This window comes from Mus caroli, chromosome 1, assembly GCF_900094665.2.
Source record: "Mus caroli chromosome 1, CAROLI_EIJ_v1.1, whole genome shotgun sequence".
Taxonomy (NCBI): Eukaryota; Metazoa; Chordata; class Mammalia; order Rodentia; family Muridae; genus Mus; species Mus caroli.
In genome coordinates this window covers 145,329,381-145,354,231 of record NC_034570.1, presented here as the reverse complement: position 1 = coordinate 145,354,231, position 24,851 = coordinate 145,329,381, and the positions used below count along the sequence as shown (strand labels likewise).

The 24,851-nt window shown below is 42.9% G+C and overlaps 1 protein-coding gene across 9 annotated transcripts in view; it reads left to right on the top strand.

Moving 5' to 3' along the window:
- The window catches only part of Cacna1e (calcium voltage-gated channel subunit alpha1 E), a 486,129-nt gene that overhangs the window by 244,622 nt on the left and 216,656 nt on the right, over nucleotides 1-24,851 (top strand). For all 9 annotated transcript variants that reach the window (XM_029476855.1, XM_029476841.1, XM_029476834.1 and 6 more), the window contains 3 exons: nucleotides 4,355-4,458; nucleotides 5,245-5,397; nucleotides 6,835-7,016. In XM_029476855.1, the coding sequence (XP_029332715.1) occupies nucleotides 4,355-4,458; nucleotides 5,245-5,397; nucleotides 6,835-7,016 (439 nt within the window). The remainder of the gene's footprint in view (nucleotides 1-4,354; nucleotides 4,459-5,244; nucleotides 5,398-6,834; nucleotides 7,017-24,851) is intronic.

The window sequence follows — 24,851 nt, the reverse complement described above, 5'->3', positions numbered from 1 at the left end:
TGGACTGTGTATACGAGATGCTGTGTATATTTCTGGTCATCTGTCCTCTGCTAGGGAGGATAGGAAGAATTAAGTACACCTCTGTATAGAACTTTCCATCCTTTCAATGCTTACAAGGGAAAAGTAAATGGAAAAAAAATAGAGCCTCTGCTCTTGAAGCATATATACACAGAGCTCTTGGGACAGCCGAGAGCTTAGGTTTTTATTAACTCAGACTGAACTTATCCTGGGTGGCCTTCTTCTGATTTTGTGCTGTGTGTGTAAATATTGCAGCAGACGCTACCTGCCATGAAGGCAGTCTTCTAGTCATGGAGACAGGTACATAGAGAATTCTGATGGTCCTGAAAGGGATCAATGGCAACTTACTTGGTGGTTTATGGCCTTGGGATGAAAGGAATCAGATTCACTAATGTGTTCAGAGACAGAACATGGTGACTCTGGGTAACACACTGGAATAGTGTTGCTGAGAAGTGCTAGGTCAACCTCACACAGCATCAGGGCACAACAGGACTAGGAGAGAGAACTGGCTTTCTTTTAACCATTTGACTCTTGCTAAGCCTGGCTTCCTCACAGAAATGAAATGTAGACAACTGTCTTGTTAGATGATTTTTAATGATTTAATCATATAACATTTGAAAATGCTGCTAGCAGATGATAAATATTCTGTATTTGCTACCCCAGTGCTCCCTAAACATCTCTGTCATGAGTCCATATTCTTCTATGTGACTGCTTCCATGGACTGAATGTCAAGAGCCGTTTCCTTCCTCTCTTACCTCCTGTCTTCCTGCATTAGACTTGATAGAGCTTTGCTGAGCTGTATATGCATCAACACTTGGTTTTTACTGGGGAGGAAGCTTCTGGCCTTTGTATCTTCCTCTCTTTGTCACTCCCTCCCTCTATCATTCTACAGAGGACATCCTTTCCTGTGGGGTCCTACTTTGGTGCAATGTTGAGGAGTGTATTTCAAGGTCCTCATCAGACTTTAGATGTTGGGGGAATAGGTTCCTGGCGCACTCCTAGATGCTCAAACATATCTATGACTGAATAATATCCCAGCTTTCTTTGCTTTTCTAATCTTTTCATCAGGAAGTTTGAGGATACCTGTGGCCTCTATTAGTTATTGATCTGTTCAAATTCATTCATTTTTGTCAGCAAAGATCAGGTTCAAACCATCAAGCATCTGCTTAGTAACTCTGAGAATAGGCTTGAGGATATAGGTGATTCTGATGTAGACTATTGATGGAGATGGGAACAGGGTTTGTTGGGCCCCCAGAGCAGGGCCCCGTTCCTCAATTCACTTTGCCCTCTGTGAATCCCATTGTTTCTGATCTTAATACATGGTCAGGGGAGCCAAGTTATAGCTCCCGCCCCCAAGGACTTTGTGAACAATAGAAATTAAGAAGCAGCCAGTGGCTATGTATGTTTTAAAAGCTCTGTTGATCATCTTCCTGCACTGGAAGAAAAAAAGAAATTTCTAAGGAACCAAAAAGCTTGAGGACCCAGGCTGTGTGAGATCCTGTTTGATTGTTGGGAGTGCAAGATGGATTCAGTCAAGAGTACACTTGATGATGGGGTAGTGACCATGTCACATGGCTGGCTATGTGAGTTCCCGGTGATAAATAACACATTCCTCTGTCTTTCATGTTCACTTTGTTTTTATGTTACCTTTCTGACATGACCTTCCTTGCACACTTCCCCGGCACTTGCTTTTATCTCTTATTTTCCTCCTTGCCTGCATCTCTACATTTTTTTTTTACTACATCTCTTAGCGTCTCGTTCTCCTGTCTTCCAACTGCATTTTCACTGTGTATCCTTGCTCTCTTTTAACAATGTCTTCTGCCTCTGCCTCCATGTTCCAAAGCATACCTGTCATACCCAGGCCTGGGGAGGAAAATTTCACTTCCAGCAGCTCTTTGTGTGATGTGAAAGAACATCTGAGTACCTGGGTCTCCTAGGAAACAGAACTCTAGTTTCTGAGCAGAGCAGCTTCCATACACTATGTTTGTGAGACACCAGGAAGGAGAGTCTGGCACCTGGGCAGCACAGGAGGCCCAGACTTGAGTCCAGCCTTTGTTCAAGAGGGATGCCGAACAATGCACCTGCTTTCCCTCAGTCTCTATCCCTCGCATATCTGTCAAGTGTCTTTCTCTTTCACTTCTTTCTTTTCTCTTTTGTCTATTTCTGTCATAGTTTTTCAGTTCTATTTTCTACATTTGTCTTTGTTCTTTTTCCTCTTTAGAAGTTACGCCATCCCCTTCCTGATGGCCTCCTTTAACTTTGTAAGCTAAAATGTGGTGGGGGTTGGAATCAGGAAAGATGCAGGACACTTGGAAAGCTTGCCTAGGACGAGTGCTTTCTGAGAGTAGGAGTGGTTTGCTTATTATTTGAGATTGTATGAGCACAGAATTACATGAAACTTTCCAATTTATGTATGTGGTGCGTATGTGTGTTTGTGTGTGTGTAAGCATAAGCTTTCCCCGTGCTCGTGTGTGGAAATCAGAAGACAACTTCCATGTACTGGTCCTAGGGCATGTTCTGCTCTCTATTTGAGACAGGCTAGCTGGCCCTGCGCTTTCCGGAATCTACCTCCTTTCTATCTCCCATCTCATAGTTGCTGGTCTCACAGGTGTGCTTTACCATGCCTGGCTTCTTAATGTGAGTTCTGGGGATTGGCAGTGCAAGTATTGTATATACTGAGCCATCTCTCCCAGTCCAAAGTATAAAATCCTAAAGCTGAAAGCAATCTCCACTGCCCATTCCAATAACATAATCCAGAGTGAGTGAGCATCCTCTCTTTGTCCTAACATGAGCTGTGCAGCGTGAAATGCTTGAATAGTGCTAACGTTGGGAGTGTTCTTCTACAGTGAGGCAGCTTGTCAGGGGCCAAGGTTGTGTGTTCACAGCCATCTCTGTGATTATGTCATCTTGGATTGGTATCCGCAGTACCTGTGGATCTTGCATCCGTATCCTAGAGCCATGGGACCTTTCTTACGGTTCGCTTTGCCTACATTTGAAATCTTTCAGAGAGGTTGCCCAAAGAATAGTTAAATCGGCCATTCTTTCTACTATGAAGTTTTCCAGGTGACTCATTACCCAGTGCTTCTAAACAGAGGGGCTAATCTTGGAGAGGCTGTAAGGGATAAAAGGTATTATCTCACAAAACAAAGAATAAGCTAGCAAAATTTAAATTAATGTTATTGATCTTTGTGTCAGAAACAATGTCAACTATGCACTTTATATGTGCCAGTACCTTTATTATTATTATTATTATTATTATTATTATTATTGAGATAGTATCTCACTGAGCACCCTATGCTGGCCTTGAGCTTGCAGTTCTCTTGGCTCAGCTTTATAAGTGTAGTCATTAGAGGCATGCATCCCCATGACTGGCCCAGGGCATTCTTTATCTTTAACACAGTATAATTTTATATCTAAAACTAGGCCATTGTACTTCCCTAGTTTATAGATGAAAGGCACAACCCAACCAACCAAAAAACAAAAACCAAACACCTAGAGTTTGAGAGATTTGTATCAAGTGGATAGTTCTTTGGGCCAGGACTTAAACTTTGCTTGTCTAACACTTCGTTTTCTGCCTCACCATTCACAAATCCATATGTGCCTTTGCCCCCACCATATCTACTTTGTCCATAGGTTCTATGCAATGCATTGTCTCCTTAACACATGCTATACACAGTCTAATATTAGTCTTGTGGATGTGTAGATGTGAGTACGTGTGTGTTTGTGGGTATGACTATAGAAGGTGGAAAAATGAAAGCACAGAAAGCCAGTCCAGGTCAAAGTCTGGTTTGGAGGCAGTTAGAAAACATATTAATAATGTATAATGACCACGGACATAGCTCCCAGTCATGAATGTCAGTATAATTTATTAATTTGGTAAGAATTCTGAGCGTCAAGGAAGAGGAGAGTAAATTACTTCTTCACTGAAGTTAATCCAGACAAATTCCCTAAAGAGAACAAGAGATAGGATTATGTGACTTGAAATAGAAAGCATAAGGGTCTGGTAGCAGGAAAGGAAGGGGTTGAGAAGAGAATGAGGGACCAGATTTGGTTCAGGTGTGGGTCTTACGTTGGTGTCCATGTGCTCTGCTCATGATCTGGGACTAGGACTCCAGTATGATGGTAACTTTTCCTTTGCAAAGTAAAACCCAGATGGCTATATTTAATTCCACTTAACGCCACTGGTGATTCACTTGGGCTCAGGTGCGCCCACATACAGCTGGCACTAGCTTTGTGTACTTTCCAGGCAGAGGCTGCTATAGCCCAAACTCCCCATGAAACAGGAGGGGACAGACAGGCTGTGATAACCTTGAGTCTTTTGTGTCTCTCTCCACAGTATCCTGGCCACTGCGGGAACCCACTTCAACACCCACGTGGACCTGCGGACCCTCCGGGCTGTGCGTGTCCTGAGGCCTTTAAAGCTGGTATCAGGAATACCTAGTGAGCACCTACTTTCTTCTTTCTGATTGGCTAGTATCCTCAATTGGATCCAGGGTATAAAGCAATGTCAGGTGGAAGAGAAAGAGTTCTTCCTGGAGGGAAACCCTGAACTTGGCAACAATTGAACATAGCACTGTGCTTTTAAATTTAACATTTTCTCATATTTAAATAATAATGGAAGATAACAAAAAACAGGAAAGGAAAATAAAGGAAAAGTTTATTCTTATTGTATTACACTGAAATAAATGCTAATTGGATGCATTTTTTCATTCATTTCCCCTATGCATCCAAATATAATTTTAATTATTACATATGTGCAGTGTTATCTGCTGCAATAAGTGTTTCAGTCTCCTAAGGTTAAAAATTCTATGTGTTGTCAGAGGTTACGGTTTGTTAATCAGTACTGTGCTTCTCTTCCAGTGGGTGGAGGGCGGGATCTGAGAGGGAGTAATAGGAAAGGTCAACTTTGCCCCTGTTTTATAGGATTGTACAGCAGCAGGGACTTTAGACTGAGTATGAAACACAGCCTAATGAATTGAATTTGTCAAAGGAATCTATATGTCATCACAGAGGAAATGGAGGGTGATTTGTAGGCCAGGGAGAGGTGAGAAGGAAACATAGGAGAAGGGACATAGATGATGGCAGTCTTCAGTTTGACTTGTCTTGGTTACTTATCTCAGGATTAATGGTTTGGTTTTTGATGGAAGACTAGGAGAGGGTAACTGAGCCCACCTTGTCAGGAGGCAGTGATCAAGGTCTGTGCGTCACTTGCTCCTCTCTCTCTAGGCCTGCAAATCGTGCTGAAGTCTATCATGAAGGCCATGGTGCCTCTTCTGCAGATTGGCCTTCTGCTCTTCTTTGCCATCCTCATGTTTGCTATCATTGGCTTGGAGTTCTACAGTGGCAAGTTGCATCGAGCGTGCTTCATGAACAATTCAGGTAAGGTCATGATTTTCTGTCTTCTCTTCTCCCAGTGCTTCTTCCCTTTAGTCATAAGCATACATTCACGACATTTGGAGCTCTGCTGAAAAAGTATACTCTATCTCAGCCCTAGGATTACAGTCAGAAACTTCCTAGTCTGTAGCTTCTGGAGGTCCAACCAGCTTAAAGATAGATCTACTTGAAAGTTACATTACAAAACATGTTGCTTTGTATATAGTTGGAGGGGCTCAAATAGGTGGTCTCAGATCCTCTGTCCATGATAGAGGGCTTTTAGAATGCATGCCAAAAGCTGTACTGAATAGTCTACAGAATATATCTTTGATTCAAAGACCAGTGGGACCCTGGAGACCAGAATCAGATTGGTGTTCTGGTTGAGCTACAAAGAAAGCACCCTTTTGTGCTCCATCTCACATTCCTGAGAGAACTGGGGGGGGGGGGCTGTTAGTTTGGCTTGTCAGTTATGCCTTGAAAATTGTGGGATACACAAAACCCCAATTTCCAAATATTTGTATCTTTTTTTTTGTTCATTCCAAGCTAAGTAGTGTACAATAGGATGAAAGTCAGAGAGGAGGTTAAGAGAAATAAAGAATAAGTTAAAGAGTCCTAAATAAGTACCATGCTTTTATGAAAAGAATCTCCAAATGATTTTTATTTTACCTTTAGTTTAAAATAAAGTAAAAAAAAATGTATGCCTAAAAATTCAAAGAGTTAAGAAAATAAAGCACAATGGAGGAGCTAGAGAAAGCACCCAAGGAACTAAAGGGAACTGCAACCCTATAGGTGGAACAACAATATGAACTAACCAGTACCCCGGAGCTCTTGTCTCTAGCTGCATATGTATCAAAAGATGGCCTAGTAAGCCATCACTGGAAAGAGAGGCCCATTGGACTTGCAAACTTTATATGCCCCAGAACAGGGGAACGCCAGGGCCAAAAAGGAGGAGTGGGTGGGTAGGGGAGTGGGGGGGTGGGTATGGGGGACTTTTGGGATAGCACTGGAAATGTAAATGAGGAAAATACCTAATAAAAAAAAGAAAAAAAAAAGAAAATAAAGCAGCCAGTTGTTTACAACTGTCCCCAAGAAACCCTGGGAGAACCAAGGTTCATCCCAATTTCCAGGGTTTGGAAAATGAATAAGATTTACTATTACCTCAGCATCTTCTGTGTGAGCCATCCCTGTAAATTTCTGCAGCAGTGCAGACCAAAGTAGAGCTTCAGGCCTGAAGAAGATAGAGAGTTCTTTAGGAGCATTTTGAGTTGCACATGGATATAAACTGAGGGGTGTAGAGAGTCCAAGGTGGGAGAGGGTCTGAGGCAAGATGGGCAACCATCCGTCTACAGTAGGAGAAATGCTTACTTATGGCTCCCTAGGATCATTTCCATCTCATACTAAGCACTGCATGGTTTGTCTCCCACTCTCCAAATACATCTGCAGGTATTCTAGAGGGGTTTGATCCCCCTCACCCGTGTGGTGTGCAGGGCTGCCCGGCTGGTTATGAATGTAAGGACTGGATCGGCCCCAATGACGGGATCACCCAGTTTGACAACATCCTTTTTGCCGTGCTGACTGTCTTCCAATGCATCACTATGGAAGGGTGGACCACTGTGCTGTACAATGTGAGTGAGCTGATGGATGTGGTATGGGGGATGGGGTGGAATTCTGGTGTCCTTTTGGTCCCTCTGGAACAGGAAAGGCTGGGGAAATGTTGGGATTGTCCGGATTCAACTTTAGAACTTAGTAGAGCCTAGCAGGTCACTCTCCCAAACCCCAACCCCTTTGGATTTTTACTGAGTGGAAATATGTAACTGTCTTATTGCAATTGGTAGATTGTATTCCCTTATTCTGTCAATGGGTGAATGAACAAGTTAAATCAGATTGCCTTGTTGTGGAAAGTTTTGGATCCACAAGGTAATGGGGCACAGTGAGGTGTTCCAATAAGTGTAAAGGTCTCAGTTACTGTCCCCAAAGGGCTCACCATCAGATTGGAAAGCTGTTATAGTGGTTTTCAACCCCAGTGGCCCATTAGAGTCAGCTGGGAGCTTTAAAAATTATACTGCCTGGGCTTCACTCCAGGCCAATTAAGTAGGAATGTCTAGAGGTAAAGGCCTGTCATTGACATTTTTTAAAAGCTTCCTAGCTGATTTTAATATGCAGCCACTGTCAAGAACTACTGCATTACATGCCCAGAGAAAGCATGGTTAATTGTGAGACTCATTAAAATGCTTCTCTGGAAATCCAAGTTCCTAGGCTCCTGCCCCGGAGATTCTGACTTTGGGTAGCTGTGTATAATTGGTGAGCTGTGCTTTCAATGGAACCCTTGGTGATTCACGTGGTCAGGCTTGTCTGAGTTGGTATACGAGACAAAGCTGACCAGCCATCTGACAGGGATGCTAGAGATTCCAGCATGGAGACAGAAGTTAGACAAAGTGACTGTGCCTCTTCTGCCTTCCAGAGGCTGGTTGTCATAAGTCTCCCAAGACATGGTGTAGAGTCCAAGTTCAATCATGAGCACTGGGATGTGTGTGGGATGTGAGGGGGCAGAGTGAGAAGAGCAACTGGGGAAGATGCTTGGGAAGGATTGTATCCTCTGTGTCTTTGCCTTCAGTCATTTGGAGTCATGATGCTACTTATGCACACTCCCTTTACCTGGCTTTAACTCAAGATGCCCACCTTTTTCTTCTTCTTCTTCTTCTTCTTCTTCTTCTTCTTCTTCTTCTTCTTCTTCTTCTTCTTCTTCTTCTTCTTCTTCTTCTTCTTCTTCTTCTTCTTCTTCTTCTTCTTCTTCTTCTTCTTCTTCTTCTTCTTCTTCTTTCTCTCTCTCTTTCTCTCTCTCTCTCTCTTCACATATGTACAAAGCTAATTAAGTAAGTGCAGTGTGACTTACATAGAAAGCAGCCTTTGAGAGGAAAATCCATGTCTTAGGAAGAGATTCAACCAAACCTGATGCCCAGAGAACAAGGCTTATATGAAGCCTAAATGTGTAGGTACTTAGCAACTGACTGACCATTGCAGTCAGCCCCTTTAGGTCCCAATATATGGCTGCTACCAGTTGTGTTTGCAAAATATTTTATGGCTTGTTAGGATATTGCTGGTAAGTAATTAGGCCTAGTATGGCAGTACCTATACCAAACTTCTATAGTCAATTTTATCTTTGTCACTATGCCCTGACTTTACAGGACAACTACTTCTATAGCATTTTCACTGTATTGGGCATTTTAAGTATCAGATAGGTGATTTAAAGCAATGGGAAGTTGGATACAGTTATATGCAAATACTGTACTATGTATGAGAGTTGAGAAACCTCAGATTTTGGAATCTATGGAAGGTCTGGACACCAATGTTCTACAGATGCTAGGAAATGACTAAACTAGTCTGGATCTATTCCCATACAGGATGAATAAGGTGGAACTGAGAAATTTAGTAGGCAAGAATTACAGGCTGTTGTGCTAACATTCCAGAGGGTAGGATAGAGGTTTTCCACACCAGGTGATGCTCAGAAAGCCCTGGCTACTGTGATTCAGCACCCCCTGGTGACACTCTGGAATTCTTATTAGCTATGGGAGGCAGCAGGGAGGAGGAGGCAAACATGGCGAGAGCATAGTCACTTCCCATCTGAGATGTCAAGGTTGTCTTGAGGCAATGTCACCAAGACTAGCCAAGAAACCTTGAGAAATTACAGTGCTGGCCCTGCAGTGGCTGGTGTCACTTGTGGAGCTCTGAAAGTGATGAACTTCAATTAGATGTGTAGACTCACCTAAGTGATGTGATAAATGCATGGAAAGCCTACAAGGAGAAGTGTTGCATTTGAGGATATAAGTGTGATCTGCCATTCCTCCGACCAGGGATCAGCTGGGACTGAGATGCGCCAAAGTGGAGCAGATGAGCTGCTCATCACTCCTGCACTGGTCCTCTTGGAGATCATTACTTATTTCTACAACTATTGACTTTGTAGATATTCTGTATCAAGCACTTTGCAGAAACACTAGCAAGATGGCATTGGGGCGGGGAAGGGGCACGATCCCTGCTGGCATGGTTCTCTCTTTAAATTCCCATCTCTCCTGTTATCTGTCAGTTGTAGCAATAGAGCCTACACAAAGCAACAGTGATCTAGCTCTTGCCTATAGTTTTGCTCCATGAAGCAAGCAGGGAGGGAAAGAGGTCAATGACAGATCCTCTGAAACCCTTCATCACAGCAGTTCCTAGGGCCACAGACTCACACCTCTCTCTGAAGTCCAACCTGTTAGTCATTGAACTGAAGCCTCCTGCTGGCCTTGATGGTTGGATCCAGGCATAGAAGAACTGGCTGAGCAATAAGGTTGATTCCTCCAAAATATCTGGCTACAAATAGGCAAAAAGAACTCTTGTGTACTCTGAAAAAAAAAGCAGTGGCATGGGGCATGGGGCCAGGTATCACTGGCAGAGGTGACAATCCTACTGAGGTGGATAGCTGCCTCTTGATTCAGGAGAAATCAAATAAAAATGGCACTCAATTTTCAGTGAGTGGAACAAAGACAAAGTCTGTATTTTTTTTAGAGAGCCATCAAAACTGGTCTTAGTTGGGCAAGAACCTAACTGAAGCAAGACTCAATAGGGGCTGTGTAGAGGAACTGGGTACACCTTGCTGACTTAGCCTCCTGTCACTGCAGAGATGTGCTCCATAAGACTGACTCTTTGGACCACTGGAAATAGGGCTGGCTATGGTAAAATTCTATCATAAAGGCTCTCTATTTGTTGAAATTTAACTATTCGTCTTTGAAAGAAGAGGGGATTGGGGAAAGGGGAGAAAATAACAGTGGCGATGGCGTAGACAAACAGACCTGCCAATTCTTTCTGTGTGTTTGTTCTCCCTGACAGCTCTATTGTCAGGGTTACATGCAGACAAGCACCTAGAGTTTGTTGGGGTTTTTTGTTTGTTTTTTTTAAATCTTGGAAAACCAGTGATGTTCTTGGGATTTATTGTGGATTATTCTTGGAGGTGCATGAGTGTGGCGTTGCTTAAGAGCATGGGTTACTCAAGGGAGCTATGCCACTGAAAAATCACACTCCAGCATGGATGCTACATACTTGAAGCTCCCTGGCCAACTTACAAACAGCATGGTGGGCTAGACAGTGTCCCCTCCCTAGCAGTTACTAATAAGCTTAGACTCTATGATGACAAAATTTATATGTGCAAACATGATATTTATAAAGCATGGACTTAAGTATGAACAACAAATCAACTTAATATCACGAATACAAGTATGTATGTCTGGATATTTTACACAGGATTTACTACCTCCAGTAAAACACAGACATTAGGATGTAGACTTCCCTTCTGTATTAGTCTGGGTTTTGACCAGAACTGATGGGATGAATATTTATGAAGGACTTTATTAGGATGGCTTACAGGCTAATCCAACAATGGCTGTTTACCCATGTAAAGTGCAAGAATCCAATAGTTGTTTAGTCCACCAGGCTGAATATCTCAGCTGGTCGTTAGTATACTCTGGAATGCCAAAGAAGTAGACTTTAATGTCAGTGAAGGGATGGACTTGCCAGCAAGAGCTTGAGTAAGCAGGCAAAGAACAAAACATTTCTTTTTCTATGTCCTTTATTATATAATCTGCCCCCAGAATGTATAGATCTTCCTACCTCGAAAGATCTTGATTAAAGGTGGCCCTTTCTGCATCAGATGATTTAGTTAAGAAAAATACCCCACAAGTGTACCCAGCTGCTTGGGTTTTAGTTAATTTCATGTGTAGCCAAGTTGACAACCAAGAAGAGTTATCACATCTTCTGCCACTTCTTGTTTTGTGATGGCCCAGTCCACCTAACTGATATGTTTCATCAGGCAGAGCATGAAAAGAAGAGAGCTACTCTCTACCATTCCATTGTCCCTTCTTTTTAATGATACAACAAGTATACAAGACTAATTGGCCACTCAGACTAGAAAGCGAGTCTTAGTTATGGGTGTTACATACTCCAAAAGAAAAAGAAAAAAGAAGCTCTCAGGCAGGAAGGTTCATCTTGACCATTTTCCCCCTAAAATGTTATCCTAGTTTTCTCTCTATTGCTGTTACAAACATCATGAGAAAAATCATGTCACATAGGGAAAGGATTTATTTGTCTCATAGTTCTAGGTCGCAGTCCATTATTGAGAAAGGTTGGGGTAATAAGTAAACTCAAGCAGGGACCTAAAGTACAAGCTACTTGCTGGCTTACCTACAGACCTATGCTGCGGTAGCTTTCTTACCTAGCAGAGAACCATCTTCCCAGGGAATGGTGCTGCCCATTGTGGACTTGGCACTTATACAGTAATTAATAATCAAGACAACACCCACAGACATGCCTACAGGCTAACCTGATCTGAGCAATCCTTCAATTGAGATTCCCATCTCAGATGACTCTGGGCAATGTCAAGATGATGACTAAAGCCAACCAGGACAAATGCAAAGGTCTTTGTTCCCTTTTTGCTGTACAGACACTTTATAGGTGTCTTTGGTGACTTTGGTGAAATCTGCCAATGACTATCCTTACATTCATTTGTGTTTGGCTTCTCTCATCATTTTATACCGTAAGGGAATTAGTCAGGGTTCCATTGCCAGGGCTACATGGACTTTCTTCAGGCTTACTTTAGTCTCTACCAAAATTTCAATTCTGCTTGGTCAAATTCCAGCTGTATTCTTGGCTTCCCTTTCTCCTGTGGTAGAAAGAATACAAAACAGTTCAATTCTGCTGGCTGCTTCTACCTGTTTGGACTACAGCTCCCAAAGGTCTCCTCAACTCACAAACTCTCCCTGGCACTTAGTAATTTAATTAATTTTATTTACCCCAAACCTGATAGTTGTTCCTTTTCATGGCAGCAAGTCCTTTCCTTGAACAGTGCAGTTCACTTAGCAAATGTGTCTTTGGCTTAAGTATTAAACCTTTAATCCTCTTCATGAGGACTAGATGTAGCCAAGAAAATCAACTCTTTCCTGATTCTGACCCGAGTTTCCCCTCACTTTTGTTATTCTTGTTTTATGCTGTCTGCTGTTTTCATGTTTTTAGAACTAATATTTTGATTGCCAAGCTTCCCAGGTCTCTATCTGCAATTATTTGGGTCTCTGCTATTAATGTTCAGGTTTTCTGTCTGCCTGCCTGTTTTACATGTCTGTAGCTGGCATTATTTCTTTTCTCACTTGTTATTGATGCAGATGTGGATGTAGAAAAATCCTAGAGCCGTGCTGCTTTCCCAGATGTATAGTTTGCCTGTCTCTGCGTGGAGTGCTCCCAGCCACTGTTGTGGAAGATGTCTTTGAAGGCTTTTGGCAAAAGAGGCAACTTAGAGTCTGGGTGCTTCCTGAGAGCCGCCTTCACTGCTCAGAAAGCCTTTGGTTTATGCGGGTGGCTCTCTTTTTATCCTGCCTTCTAGCTATACAGTTAATACTAGTTAAATTCGATAACATGTGTTTACTATCTGCCTCATTGAGATTTTGCTCAGGTGTGTGATATACAATCATGTTGAGGGAATCCCACCGTATCCCAGTGCTAGTGAAAAAAAAAATACCATTTTCTTTTTGGAGTAATTCTGTTGTTGTATCTACAGAAGACACCACAGGTTGAAGGATGAGAGACTAGGGAACGTGTCTAATCTTTGCCTCAGTCATCCATCCTGTATTGCTTCCTCCCACATGCTTTGATGATAGGAGGACATCTGTCAAAGCTCGTTTGACAGATGAGTGGCAGGAGTCCTGATCTTCTCATGGAGCTAGAATAATGAGGTACCCCATCTGATCTAGCAGCTGACCTAGGATCAGCTCGCTAACACCTGGGGGCACTTCTAGCTAGTCTCACTCTTGCTCTGGAACTGACAGTTTTTCTTCACACCTCCCATTTGCCATCTCTACCTCTCTGTTTCTGTGTAAGAGCCTGTCATCCAGGTGAAGCCTGGATTCTGATACCTGTGTGTGTTCACCTGTGACTCATCTGATTAATGGAGAGATTGATAAGTGGATCTTGCAGGCAAGTCTGCCCCCTTTCCTATGAAGGCTACAGGGTAAGGTGTGCTTAGCAAGGAGCTATAACTTCCCCCTCATTACTCCCAAGTACCTGGATGCACATATTTTTTTCAAGTTCTCCAAGGAGAGAAAAGAGATTAGGAAATATTGTTTCTAGAACTCACAATAAATGTTTTTCTCTCTTCTGTCTACTCTCATAGGTATTTATAGACACATTAACTTATTAATTTATTTAGTATTTGTTATATGCCAGGACTATTGTAGATATTGGGGATATAGCAGAGCCCCTACATTTGTGGAATTTCCATCTGAAGGACATAAGTTTGGAATAGATAGCAAACGTGGAATATCTCAGATACTGATAGATATTGTGGAGAAATTTTTAAGTGGAGAACTGGTAAAGGTTCACTTTTACACGAAGCTCTCAGCAGGACTATTCAGAGATGGCATCTGAGCAAAGACTTGAAGCTGGTAAAGGAATGAGCTAAGTGGTTTTCTTTCTTGGTTTTCTATGTCCCATGTAGCTGGGATAGCACTGCAAGGACCTAGAGATGTGCCAGTTACATTTACAGAATAGCACAGAGGCTAGCATATTGGAGTACAGTGAGTGATAGGTAAAGCCAGGAGGAGGATGTGGATCATGTGGACCTGGTGACCATTGCCTTTTTTTTTTTCTTTTCATATCAGTTGGATAAAAAGCAATGGGGCAGGAGTGGAGGACAGAAGTGACACGACCTAGGTTGCATCTAAAGATCCAGATTCCTTGCTAAGAACAGACTCTAAAGGAGCAAGTCTGGAAGTAGGAAGACAAGTTAGGACATCAGTGAAATGGTCTAAGGCAGCATGACGGGAACTCCACCCAGGGAGGCAACACTGTAAGAGCTAAACGGTGGGTGGTTCTAGGTGTGTAGTTGGCTAGTTTCAAGAATGAGAGAAAGCAGAACACTGGAGTTATCACTTGGGATAGTTAATAGTTTGAATAAAGATTAAGAATTAAGTTTGGGCGAGTTAAACTTTCCATGCTTATTTGATGTGCTAGTATGGTCATGACGTTGAATAAATGGCTTTGGTGTGGAAGCTTATTCAGGAAATATCCTTTGGGACGTTTTCAGTGTATGGCAGTTGGAGTTATGAGACCATAAAGGAAGTGAGTATAGAATGAAGGCCAGGGGAGATTCTAGGCCTGAGTTCCAAAGGTAAAGTGTTAGGGAGAAAGTCACCAGCAAAAAGTGACTGAGAAGGAGTGGTAAGAAAGTGGGTGTCCCAAGGCCAATGGAATAGGATGCTTTGAGGAGAAGGAAGGAGAGGAGGGGAGAGTCAGTTCTTGGGAACACATCTCCCTGAGGTGCCAACATCACACAAAGCCAACTCTATTCTGTATTACTTTGCTAATAGTTTCTTGGAGATTTATTCATTACATCTTTAACTCACATTCGTATTTTCTCTTTCAAAAATGCTTTCCTCATTTAAGTCAAATGTTTCTAGTGGGTCAAATCGGATGCTGGTGGGAAATGAGCCATCTTAAGGCAGGAACAGTTAAGGGACTGTGAAGAGGTTAAACGAGAAGGTCTGGCACAGTGGCAGATGAAGTGCTCGAGGACCATACAAGTTCTCTTCCAATTCTTTCTTTTGTTCTTGGGGAAGCAGGAAATGAGATCATCAGTTGAGGGAGGGAGGAGGAAGAAGGAAGATGTTGGAGGGTTGCAGAGAAGATAGAAGCCAGCTTTCTAAATGTCGGAGTGGTAAATGGGGTAGGAAAATGGTGTGGGTTCTGTGCAGCACTGAAGAACCCCTTGGTGTGAGTGGCTATGAAGTCCACAGGAGACCAGTGAGCAGCACAGAGTGCTTTCAGGAGCTTAGCCACTTTGCAGCTAACAGTGGTAGATAAAGGTCTGCCTTTTTCCAAAGCAATTTTGCCCCATGAGCTCACTCAGGGAGAGAGGGCTGGGAGTGTGTTTGTAGCTTGGCAGTGGCACCTGAACTAGGTAAAGAGAAAAGAGGTAGTGGGTAGAGTAAAAATGGCCCTTTATGAAGCCCATCGAAAAATGTGTCGGGCAAATTCAGTCTGTGGAGTAACCTACCTGTTTCATTATTTTGGAAGTAGCAAGTTGGTTTTGAAGCTGAGCATTCTGATTCATAAGTGTATGTGTGTGTGTGTGTGTGTGTGTGTGGGTGGGTGTCTTCACCCTGCTCTCAGGAGAGTAAATATATGGTATACTTCATGAGTACACTGAGGCCATGACTGTAGTCACCCTACACAGCCTCTAAGCCAGTGCTTCTCAACCTGTGGATTGCAACCCCTTTGGTCGCCTAAGCCCATCAGAAAACACAGATCTTTACACCACTATTTATAACAGTAGCAAAATGACAGTTGCAAAGTAGCAACCATTTTATGGTTGGGAGGCACCACAACACAGGGAACTGTGTTAAAGGGTCACAGCATTAGGAAAGTGGAGAGCCCCTGCTAAGCCCTTGCTGACTCAATCCTAGAGAGCCTGAATCCTACTGTCACTGAACTCCAAATGTTTTCTTGAGAACATTCAGTGACTGAAAGCCCTCAGGCCCAGCTAGCTGTCTCACTAGCACTGTGTGCCTAAATCTAATTTCCTCCCCCAATTGATTTTTTAAATTAAATTAACTTATTTTTGAGTGCAGGGGCTGGTGCATGTGTAAACATGGATATGGGGTCAGATGTTGACACTGGGTGTCTTCCTCAGTTGTCCCCTAACTTTGTTTTGAGACAGGGTCTCTCACTATACACAGAGCTCATGCATTTAGTTGGGGTTTCCTCCTGTCTCTACCTCTCCAGTGCTGACATGATAGACTCATGCTGCCACACCCCGCTTTTACACTTATGCTGGGTATCAAACTCCAGTTCTCATGCTCCCACAGCAAGCATGCTACAGAATGAAAAATCTTTCCAGCCCCCGGATTTAGTTTTTAAATTAGCACACAAAGTAACAGGTTTCTTTATGGCATTTCCACACTTAATTAGATTGGCTAATACCCTCTCCCCTTCTGTCCTCTCTCCTCCCCTCCCCTCCCTTCCCCTTCTCTTCTCTTCCCTTCCTTTTCTTTCTCCCTCCCCTTCCCTCTGTCCCCTCCTCTCCCCCTTCCTCTTCCATCCTCCCCCTTCCCTTTTTCCCCCCTCATCCTTCCTCTCTTCTCTCCCCTCTTTTCCTCTCTTCTCCTCTCTTCTCCTTTCTTCTCCTCTCCTCTCCTTTTCTCTATCTTCACCTTTTCTCTACCATATGGCTCCTATACCACTCCTGGACATATGCCTAAAGGACTCATAAAGATGTTTACACATCTATATTTACTCCTGCTCTGTTCACAGAGGCAAGGAGATAGAATCAGCCAGGATGTCCATCAAAAAAATGAATGGATAATAAAAATGTGGTCCATGCACACAATGGAATTTTATCCATCTGTAAAGAAAAGAAAAATGACATCATAAAACGTGTAGGAAAACATGTAGGTAGAACTGAGAAATGTGCTATTAAGTGAGCTAGCTCAGACTTAGAAAGACAAATATGTTCTTTCTCATATATGGCTCCTAGCTTCTAATCTTTGTATGTGTATGTTAATGTGTGTGTAAGGGCAAGAGCTAAGAAGGTAGAGGGACCTATGAGAGGGGAAACAGTGAGGCTTTAAGGGAGGGACAGAGGGAGGGAGGGAAAGTTTGAAAACAATGCCTGTGATTTTGAAGTTGAAGGATGGCTATTGGGGGTTAGGAGGTGGCACAGATGATTTTAACTGTTGTGTGAAGCACTGAGCCAGCCTATTCTCTAGGTTAGTCACATGTCCTCTTTGGAAGTCCTGCTATGCACCCTGCTGGAATCATGGACCTGTAGCATCCCATTCTTGGGTTCCTTGTATGGGAAGGAACAGGTTTTCGCCCTCATATGTGTCACATTCCCATTCATAGCTGTCTCTGCCTTGAAATCATTCCTACGCTCTGCAGATCCATCTTGATTTCTTAATAATTTGTCAAACTAGGGATGCCATCATGTTTGGGACCCGCTCCAAATGCGCCGCTTGCCTCCTGAACCGGTGCCTGCATTTCACACCATGCACCAGGCTGGTCTCCCAGTCTTTTGTCTGCACAAGGCCATTAGGCTGGCTATGGGTTGCTTTGCCTGCTTTTAGCCCACTTAATACACAGTTTAATTTCCGATCCATGCCTCGGGTGCCTGATGCGTCACACAGCCTCAGGCTATGATCTCTCTGTTCAGAGACAATACTGAGCTTTAGGTGATCTGTCCCTGGGGCTTCGGGGACAGAAATTAACTAGAGGTGTCGAATGGTGACTCAACAGCCATTTCAGGTACTTTTCACTGAATCACCCTGGAGCCAAATGCTTCCAGAATCCCAGCCAGGCAGGGATGGCACCGTGACAATTCTTGGCCCACTGGGAAAGCCAAGAGGTCTCTAATTTTTTTTCTCAATTGATCATTCACTGGGGAAAAGGAAAAATAAGTATTGAGCAATGCTTTTCAGGGCCCATCCTACTGTGGCCCATCTTAAAGTCATCCAGGAACTACCTCTGCAATTTTCAATCACTGCGACCTGCCCTGACCTAATATGACATCATCCCCAGAGGTAGAAGGAAGGAGTCCATTTTAACAAGCTCCCTCAGGATTCTAAGATTGTGCCCTGAAGTTTGAGAACCGCTGTTCCACATGACTGTAATTGCCAAGCACTGGGCAAAGAGACACAGCCTGGAGAGTGGGAGAGGGCTGAAGGGAAGATACTCTGCCTCCAGCCTGCTCTTCCCACCAGGTGGGTTTCCATGACTCTGTGTATTGTCCACTGTTTGTCGTACAGTGATTGACAAAGAGTGACCTCTGATTTTAATTTAGGGACTTGAGTCCCAATGGGAAGGCAAGTCGTCATGTGAAGGGAAATACTCAAATCCATATAACCATAAGACAAAGGAAATATCATAAGTGGCTGGGAGAGAGATACTCAGGGCTTTCTGGGAGGACCAACGGGTGTGGCTGACCTAAAGGGAGCTTCTGCAAAGCCTGTCTAGACTTGGCCTATTTAATGTGAGGGCCAAGGAACAAGGAGATCTAGTGATAGTGAGTTGTACAACAGGCTGTATGGCAAAGGTGACAGAGCTCTTGATGTTCCATGGGGGGAACATTGTTTTTCTAAGAGGCACTGGGATGCTAGTTTATATTCTTATTGTTTTAAAGGGATAACTTGAAAACTGATATCACGAGGTTGGTAGTTGTGTGTGGAAGGTCTGGAAGTACTAACTTTCTTTCACCTACCATCTCCTTGATTTCTCTGTACTTCTTGTATGCTGACAACTTCTTGTATGTGGAGTTTGCTGGTTTGAGCCTCCTCAATTTTACATGTTACAGCTAGATATCAGTTTTGTTCTCAGTTCCAGCCAGTGTACCTTGTTTTCCCCATGATTTCATTTCAGCCTCTTTCAAAGAGGAGGTGGGGTTAGACTGGAACGTCTTTTTTCTCAGGTTCTAAGGATTCCCCCTTAGCTGCTGGAGAAGAGTTTTGAAGGGTTCCTGAGAACCTCTCACCATTGTCTAGCCACCAAAGAAAACAGGACGTTCTACATTCAAAGAGGCAGAGAACTGAATTAACTCCAAGGAAAGGAATTTTATGAAAAAGACCACTGAGAACAGTTCAGCTGATCATCAGTATAGGAATATGTCTGATGCTCTGGGAACGCACAGTAGTCAAGAGAAAGAAAAGAAGCCATAATTATAAACATAGCCACAGAGGACCTAGGAGGCCTTCTATCTTTCCTCCCCTTCAGCTGTACTTGGGTTCTGTTTACTTTGAAATGAACGACTGAGGCAGGAACCTTTCATACTTGTGTTGAGTGGTCTTCATCAGCCAGAACAGACCAGACTAATCTCCACAGCCTCTGGGGTTGGAAATAAGATGGTTTATTTTTTCTGTCCCCTGTGGCACTCTCCTTATCTCCTTGTTTCCCTTCCTCTCTCCCTCCCTCTTCCCCATTTATCACCAAGATACAGGTCCTTGCTCTAGACCAGGGACTTACCCACTGAGATCCATGAATGATCTGGATTAGCATCTTTAAAATTCCTTTTAAATCATTTTAGTGTGTATTAATTGTACGAAGTAGTGATTTGCATCATGGTGTTTCCTACACATACATAATACATTTTCATATTTTGTCTTTGTTTTGAAATTTTTCTTCTTGAGAACGTCACACGAGTAAACAGTAGAATATGATCATATATGGTTCTTACTTCACCTCTTCAGCCCCTCCTCATATCCCTTTTAGGGTATGAGAATCCTATCAGTAGCCACATCCCCAGAAAAGAGTGATGTTCCCTCTCCTAGAAAGCATCAGTTGCCAACCTCCCCTAGAGCTGCCAAAAGCTCTTAAGTAAGAAGTGGAGCCTGGATATCATCTACCCTCTCTGTGCCAGAATTTTGTCTGGCTTGTTGTCATAAGGGTCTTGTTTAGGTAATCACAGTTGCTGGGAGGTTGTTAGTGTGATAGCCATGTCGAATCCAGAAGATAGCATTTCAAGGTATGTCTCCCTAGCCTTTGACTCTCACCTTCTTTCTGGCTCCCTTGCCAAGACATTCCCTGAGCTTTGGTGGAGGGGAAACAGGACTAGCAGGCTTTTCATTGGAGTCTTGTTTAGGAATCAGTGCTCAGTCTTTTGTTTGTAGTACTCTGACCAGTTGTAAGGCCCTCTATTGACACATCCTTGAATCAAGGCCCATTGATCATACGTTCTACCAAAAAATTCTACAGGGAAGAAGAAAAGGACATTCTATTTTAGGGGTTATATCTCAGGCTTCCTGAATTCTAAAATCTTTGACTATGGACTGAGGAAATGTAAAATTAAGAAAAAAAAATTCTAATTTGAAAAGTTGCACGTGATCTGTGTGCTTGAGACCACATGGCACATTTGGAGGCCACCTGTGGTGAGCTGGCTTAATTTGCTTTTGGTTCAGACTATGGAGTAAAAGCTGCCTCTGCCATCAGCTCTGCATCCCTTTGAACTTTGTGGAAATGTGCTATTGATTCAGAAAGCTTTTGTTCTGTATTAGCTCATCGTTCTTAAAAAAACGAAACAAAACAAAACACAACCTTAAATTTGTGTGCTTACCTAAAGAGGTGTGAGTGATCCCACCATTAATATTCTACATGATTCAAGATTTTATTTCAGTACTGTGAAGCAAAATAAAATACAGGAATCAAGAGGGTGCCAAGGCTGATTCAAGACTGCAGTGTTTTTTCTGTCACCCCTGCTTCTAGTTTTCATCTTCCCATATACAACCTCCATTTTTTATAAGTGATATTAAACAAATATCTACACAATGGGCCCATTTTGTGAAATGCATATAATGCATTTATCCCTAAGATGTCCACCTTTGTGAGTTTTATGTATTGCTATTATGACGATGATCTTGTTAGAAATGATGTCCGATACTAAAGGTGGAATGACAGATGGGCCCTGGTCCCACCTCCGCTCCCTTATGACTTAGGAGGCTGCTAAAAATTGTGCTTTTGTCTCCTTATCTATGAAGTGAGAATCATCGTGGTCCTCCCCGAATAGAGTTATGTGATGATTAAGTGAGATAATATGGATATTGCTCTTTACACATCCTGACTCATAATAACACCATAGCCTCCGATATTATTAAATATTTTTTTAAAAACACCATTTAGACTAGACAAGCAAACATCTTCCACAGCCTACTTTGCACATTTCCTGATCCTCACAGGCTCTTCCTGTCTCTGAGTCTTGCTACTTCATACCTTCCATTTGTGTCACCTGCCAGCCTTGCTTCCCCTTTCTTTGCATTCCTGGGGTGCAGGATTTCCTTGCAAAGCTCTGGGGTACTTCATCCACTGAGTGTTTACTGGCTGTGGGTTGGGAGGTCAGAACGAGCTCTTTCCTCTAAGCTCTTCTCTCAGATCTGAAGGCCAGTGGCCTGCATCTGGTACTTTCCTGGAACTGCCCTTTTTACTCGTCATCTTTTAGGTATCTGTGTCCCCCTCCCTGTGTAAATGCTCTGCCTTCCAGCATCAGCACCTTACCCTAGGCATGGCTTAATGGTAAGCATCCACCGATGAGCACTGTAGACTCATCCAAGGCATACCTGTGCAGCCTGGCTCTGTGTTCAGACAGGTCAGCCCCACTAGGATGGAGATGCATCAGCATTCCACTGCTCTCTGTCCTCATACCAGCTCAGCTCCCTCCTGTGGCTGGTAAAAGGGAAAAAAAATATCCGGAGAAAAGTAGGGGAAAGGTAATTTGTTTTAGTGTTTACAGAGTGCTTGTGTATAATTAGCAGTTCATTTCTGTGACACAGTTGGCCTCCTTGGCTCGGAACCTGGCTCTTAAATACTCTTAAAGGGATCTATACCTAGGAAGGAAGAAAGAGGGTGCCCTAGGCCTGGTAATGACACGTGATCAAAAGCAACCCTTCAGTTGAATATTTCTCATTTCTCCCCTACCCTTCATTACTTTCCCATTCTTTCCATGCACCCCCTTCCCTTCTCATTCCCTCCTCCTCCTTTTCCTCCTCTTCCTCTTCCTCCTCCTCCTTCTCCTCTTCCCCTTCCCCTTTCCCTCCTCTTCTTCCTCTTCCATCCTCTTCCTCTTGACTTGGACCATTTACCAGTTCCATTTTCACATATGCTCACATTGGCTGTGGACAGGATTGCTGCTGCCTGCCCTCCTGTCATGAGCCCCATGAAGACCAGCCAAATATTCACTCTCTCTTTCTAAGTATCAAATAGATGAATACACAAATGTGCACCTGTCTTTTCATTATACTATGGGGGCATATGCCTGCTGTTCTACCTTAGAGCAATTTTAGTGCAATCATATGAGATATACCATACAACTGTACTTACCAAAACGAATTCATCTATCAATATGTGAATGCTCTTTGCATGACTTTTTACTCATGTGCTGGGCACTGACAAGCTGGTTTGCTGAGTGGGTAGATTTTTCTTTTCTTTTCTCTTCCTTATTCAAGAAAGGCATTTCGTTAGATCAGGGGCAAATACAACAAACCCTCATTCTATTTTCTGTTCCCCACTGTGTTGGCCAAGTCTCTGGTCCGTGTCTGAAGTGCTCTCTTGCCCTGGGCTTCTGCTGAGGAATATAGTTTGTTCCTCATATTATACATGTATGGAAAACAACAACAACAACAACAACAATAACCCACTTCTGGTGTAAAAATGGCTCCAGAATGCATGCTAGGGTCTTCACTAGTTCTTGCCAACTTGCATGTGCTCTGAGTTGCTGGGGGGCACAGTGACCCTGCAGCTGCTTCCAGCCTCCAGTGCTTTAGGACTCTTTCCTGTCAATAGCTGCTGAGGCAGATTTGGGTTCCCGTGTAGAAGTGTCCCTGGGGAGCTCTGTTGAGCCTGTGATGAGATCTTTACAAGCCTGACATACTGAGAAAAGAGTGGCTACATAGATGTTCACAAAATTACATTTGTTCAACATAAAATTGAACTAAAGAAATTCTTTTGACATTGAAATCCTGTTTTGACATGATAAAAACCAAAACCAAACCAAACCAAACAAAAACAAAAACCAATCTAACCTGTGGTCATTCCAGTTTCTTCCAATTTTTAAACAATTCTTTGATCTTTGAAAGCTAAAAATAAATATTTTGCTAACACAAATTATGTTCCTATAGTAGATCAATATGATCTATTTATGTAATTATATCGATATAAATAATTAACTTGTAAATGAATATAGTTATTAGCTATTTGATACCCATGGTTTCTTTTCTGTTCTAATGACACTGAAGGTTGTGTGTGTGTGTGTGTGTGTGTGTGTGTGTGTGTGTGTGTGTTTTGAGGTCTAATAGTCATTTCTATGACTTGTCACCAAATGAGTATCTTAGGGAACTGATGCGGCTGAGCTGAATGGTGAATCCATTAAGGAATGTGGTAATGTTAGGCATTGAGCTACACTGAGAACACCCATGTTTGCTCCCAGGTTTCATTTCTTTACCATTTCTGTCTCCTTTGATGACTCAGGTAAGCCATCTGACCTGTAATAGTCATTTTCCTCTACTGTGAGTTTGACTATAGATTCAGTACTTACTTCTCAAAGTGGCTTACAATAACTAGATAAAAAATATGGAGGAGCTCTTTGTGAACCAGATAATGCTTCATGGACGTAAGCTATCATGAAAATAACATAAGGTTATGAGCATACGTGTTCATCTCTATTATTGAGATTTATAAAGAAGATGTTCCACACATTATCTTCTAACATGCTTTGACAGATATGGTCAGAGAGGTCCCTTGGAAATAAAGGTAAAATGTATACCCAAAATATTATTAGTATCATTCTCCTTTCTTTGTGTACAAAACCTTAAAATATCATGACCTTTTTTGATCATTTCATTGATAATATAAAAACAAAGCCTCAACAGAATAGTTTTATAAAAAACACGTTTCTCAGTGATTAGAGACAAAAGTAAGTGTAGCAGCTTGGATTCCTTCCCATGGGACTCCATGTACATCTGAATGATCATGGTATGTACCCCACATGCCTTTGAGGGTATCTCTTCTATCATCAGAGCTATCATCAGCTTCCTTAACCATATGGAAGCAAAGACAGAATTAAAAGGGCATGAGGCATGCCACACCTCTTGTGTGCACAGGTTCAAGACTTTGATAGTACATGAGCCATGCTGGAAGAGTCAGTTAGGTTGCTGTGTCTGTTGACAGCTTCCCTTTCCCTTTCTCTGTGTTTCCATTCTGGCTTCTGTCATCTTCTTTCCTCTCTAGTTGACAGGCTGGTTGTCCTTATCAGATGGCTTTGGGATGGTAGGACAGCCCCCTAGGAGTGTGCTCCATGTTCAAGCTATGAAGGAACAGCAGCAAGACATCCATGATTAGATCACTGTGATACTCTCTTTGAGGAGAGTTTTTATGGTTCCCAGCACTTCAAATCCCATTGCCTAGATGTCAGTAGTCTGGTGACACAGCCTACAGCCCTTCCTATTCTATAGAGATGTTACTATGAGCACCCCAACCCCCATCACATCATATGTCCAGGAAAGGTTGCCACAGAGCTTAATTGCTGGTGTTTAGTCTACGTGTGCTTGAGTGTGACAGAGCGAGAGAGGGGTACAGGCCTGTCTTTTGTACCCATGTTATTTGTTGCATTTTTGTCTTACGACTTCCATTTAGAGCTACCGAAGCTGCAAAGTAGGCTATTTAAGCTGAATCTCGGGTGGGTGCTGTTAGCAAGTGGAGAAGTGGGTGGCAAAGAGAGAGAAAGATGGGAGACCGAGCTGAAGAGATTCACACAGTGTGGTGCTTTGTCCTGCAGTACTGCAGGTCATAGGCATGCTGCAGCTTGCAGCTATGAGCCTCTTTGTCCAAGGGTAAAGACTTTGTCTCAGGCACTTGGAAAGAAGCCTCCTGCAGGCAGGTACACACACACACACACACACACACACACACACACA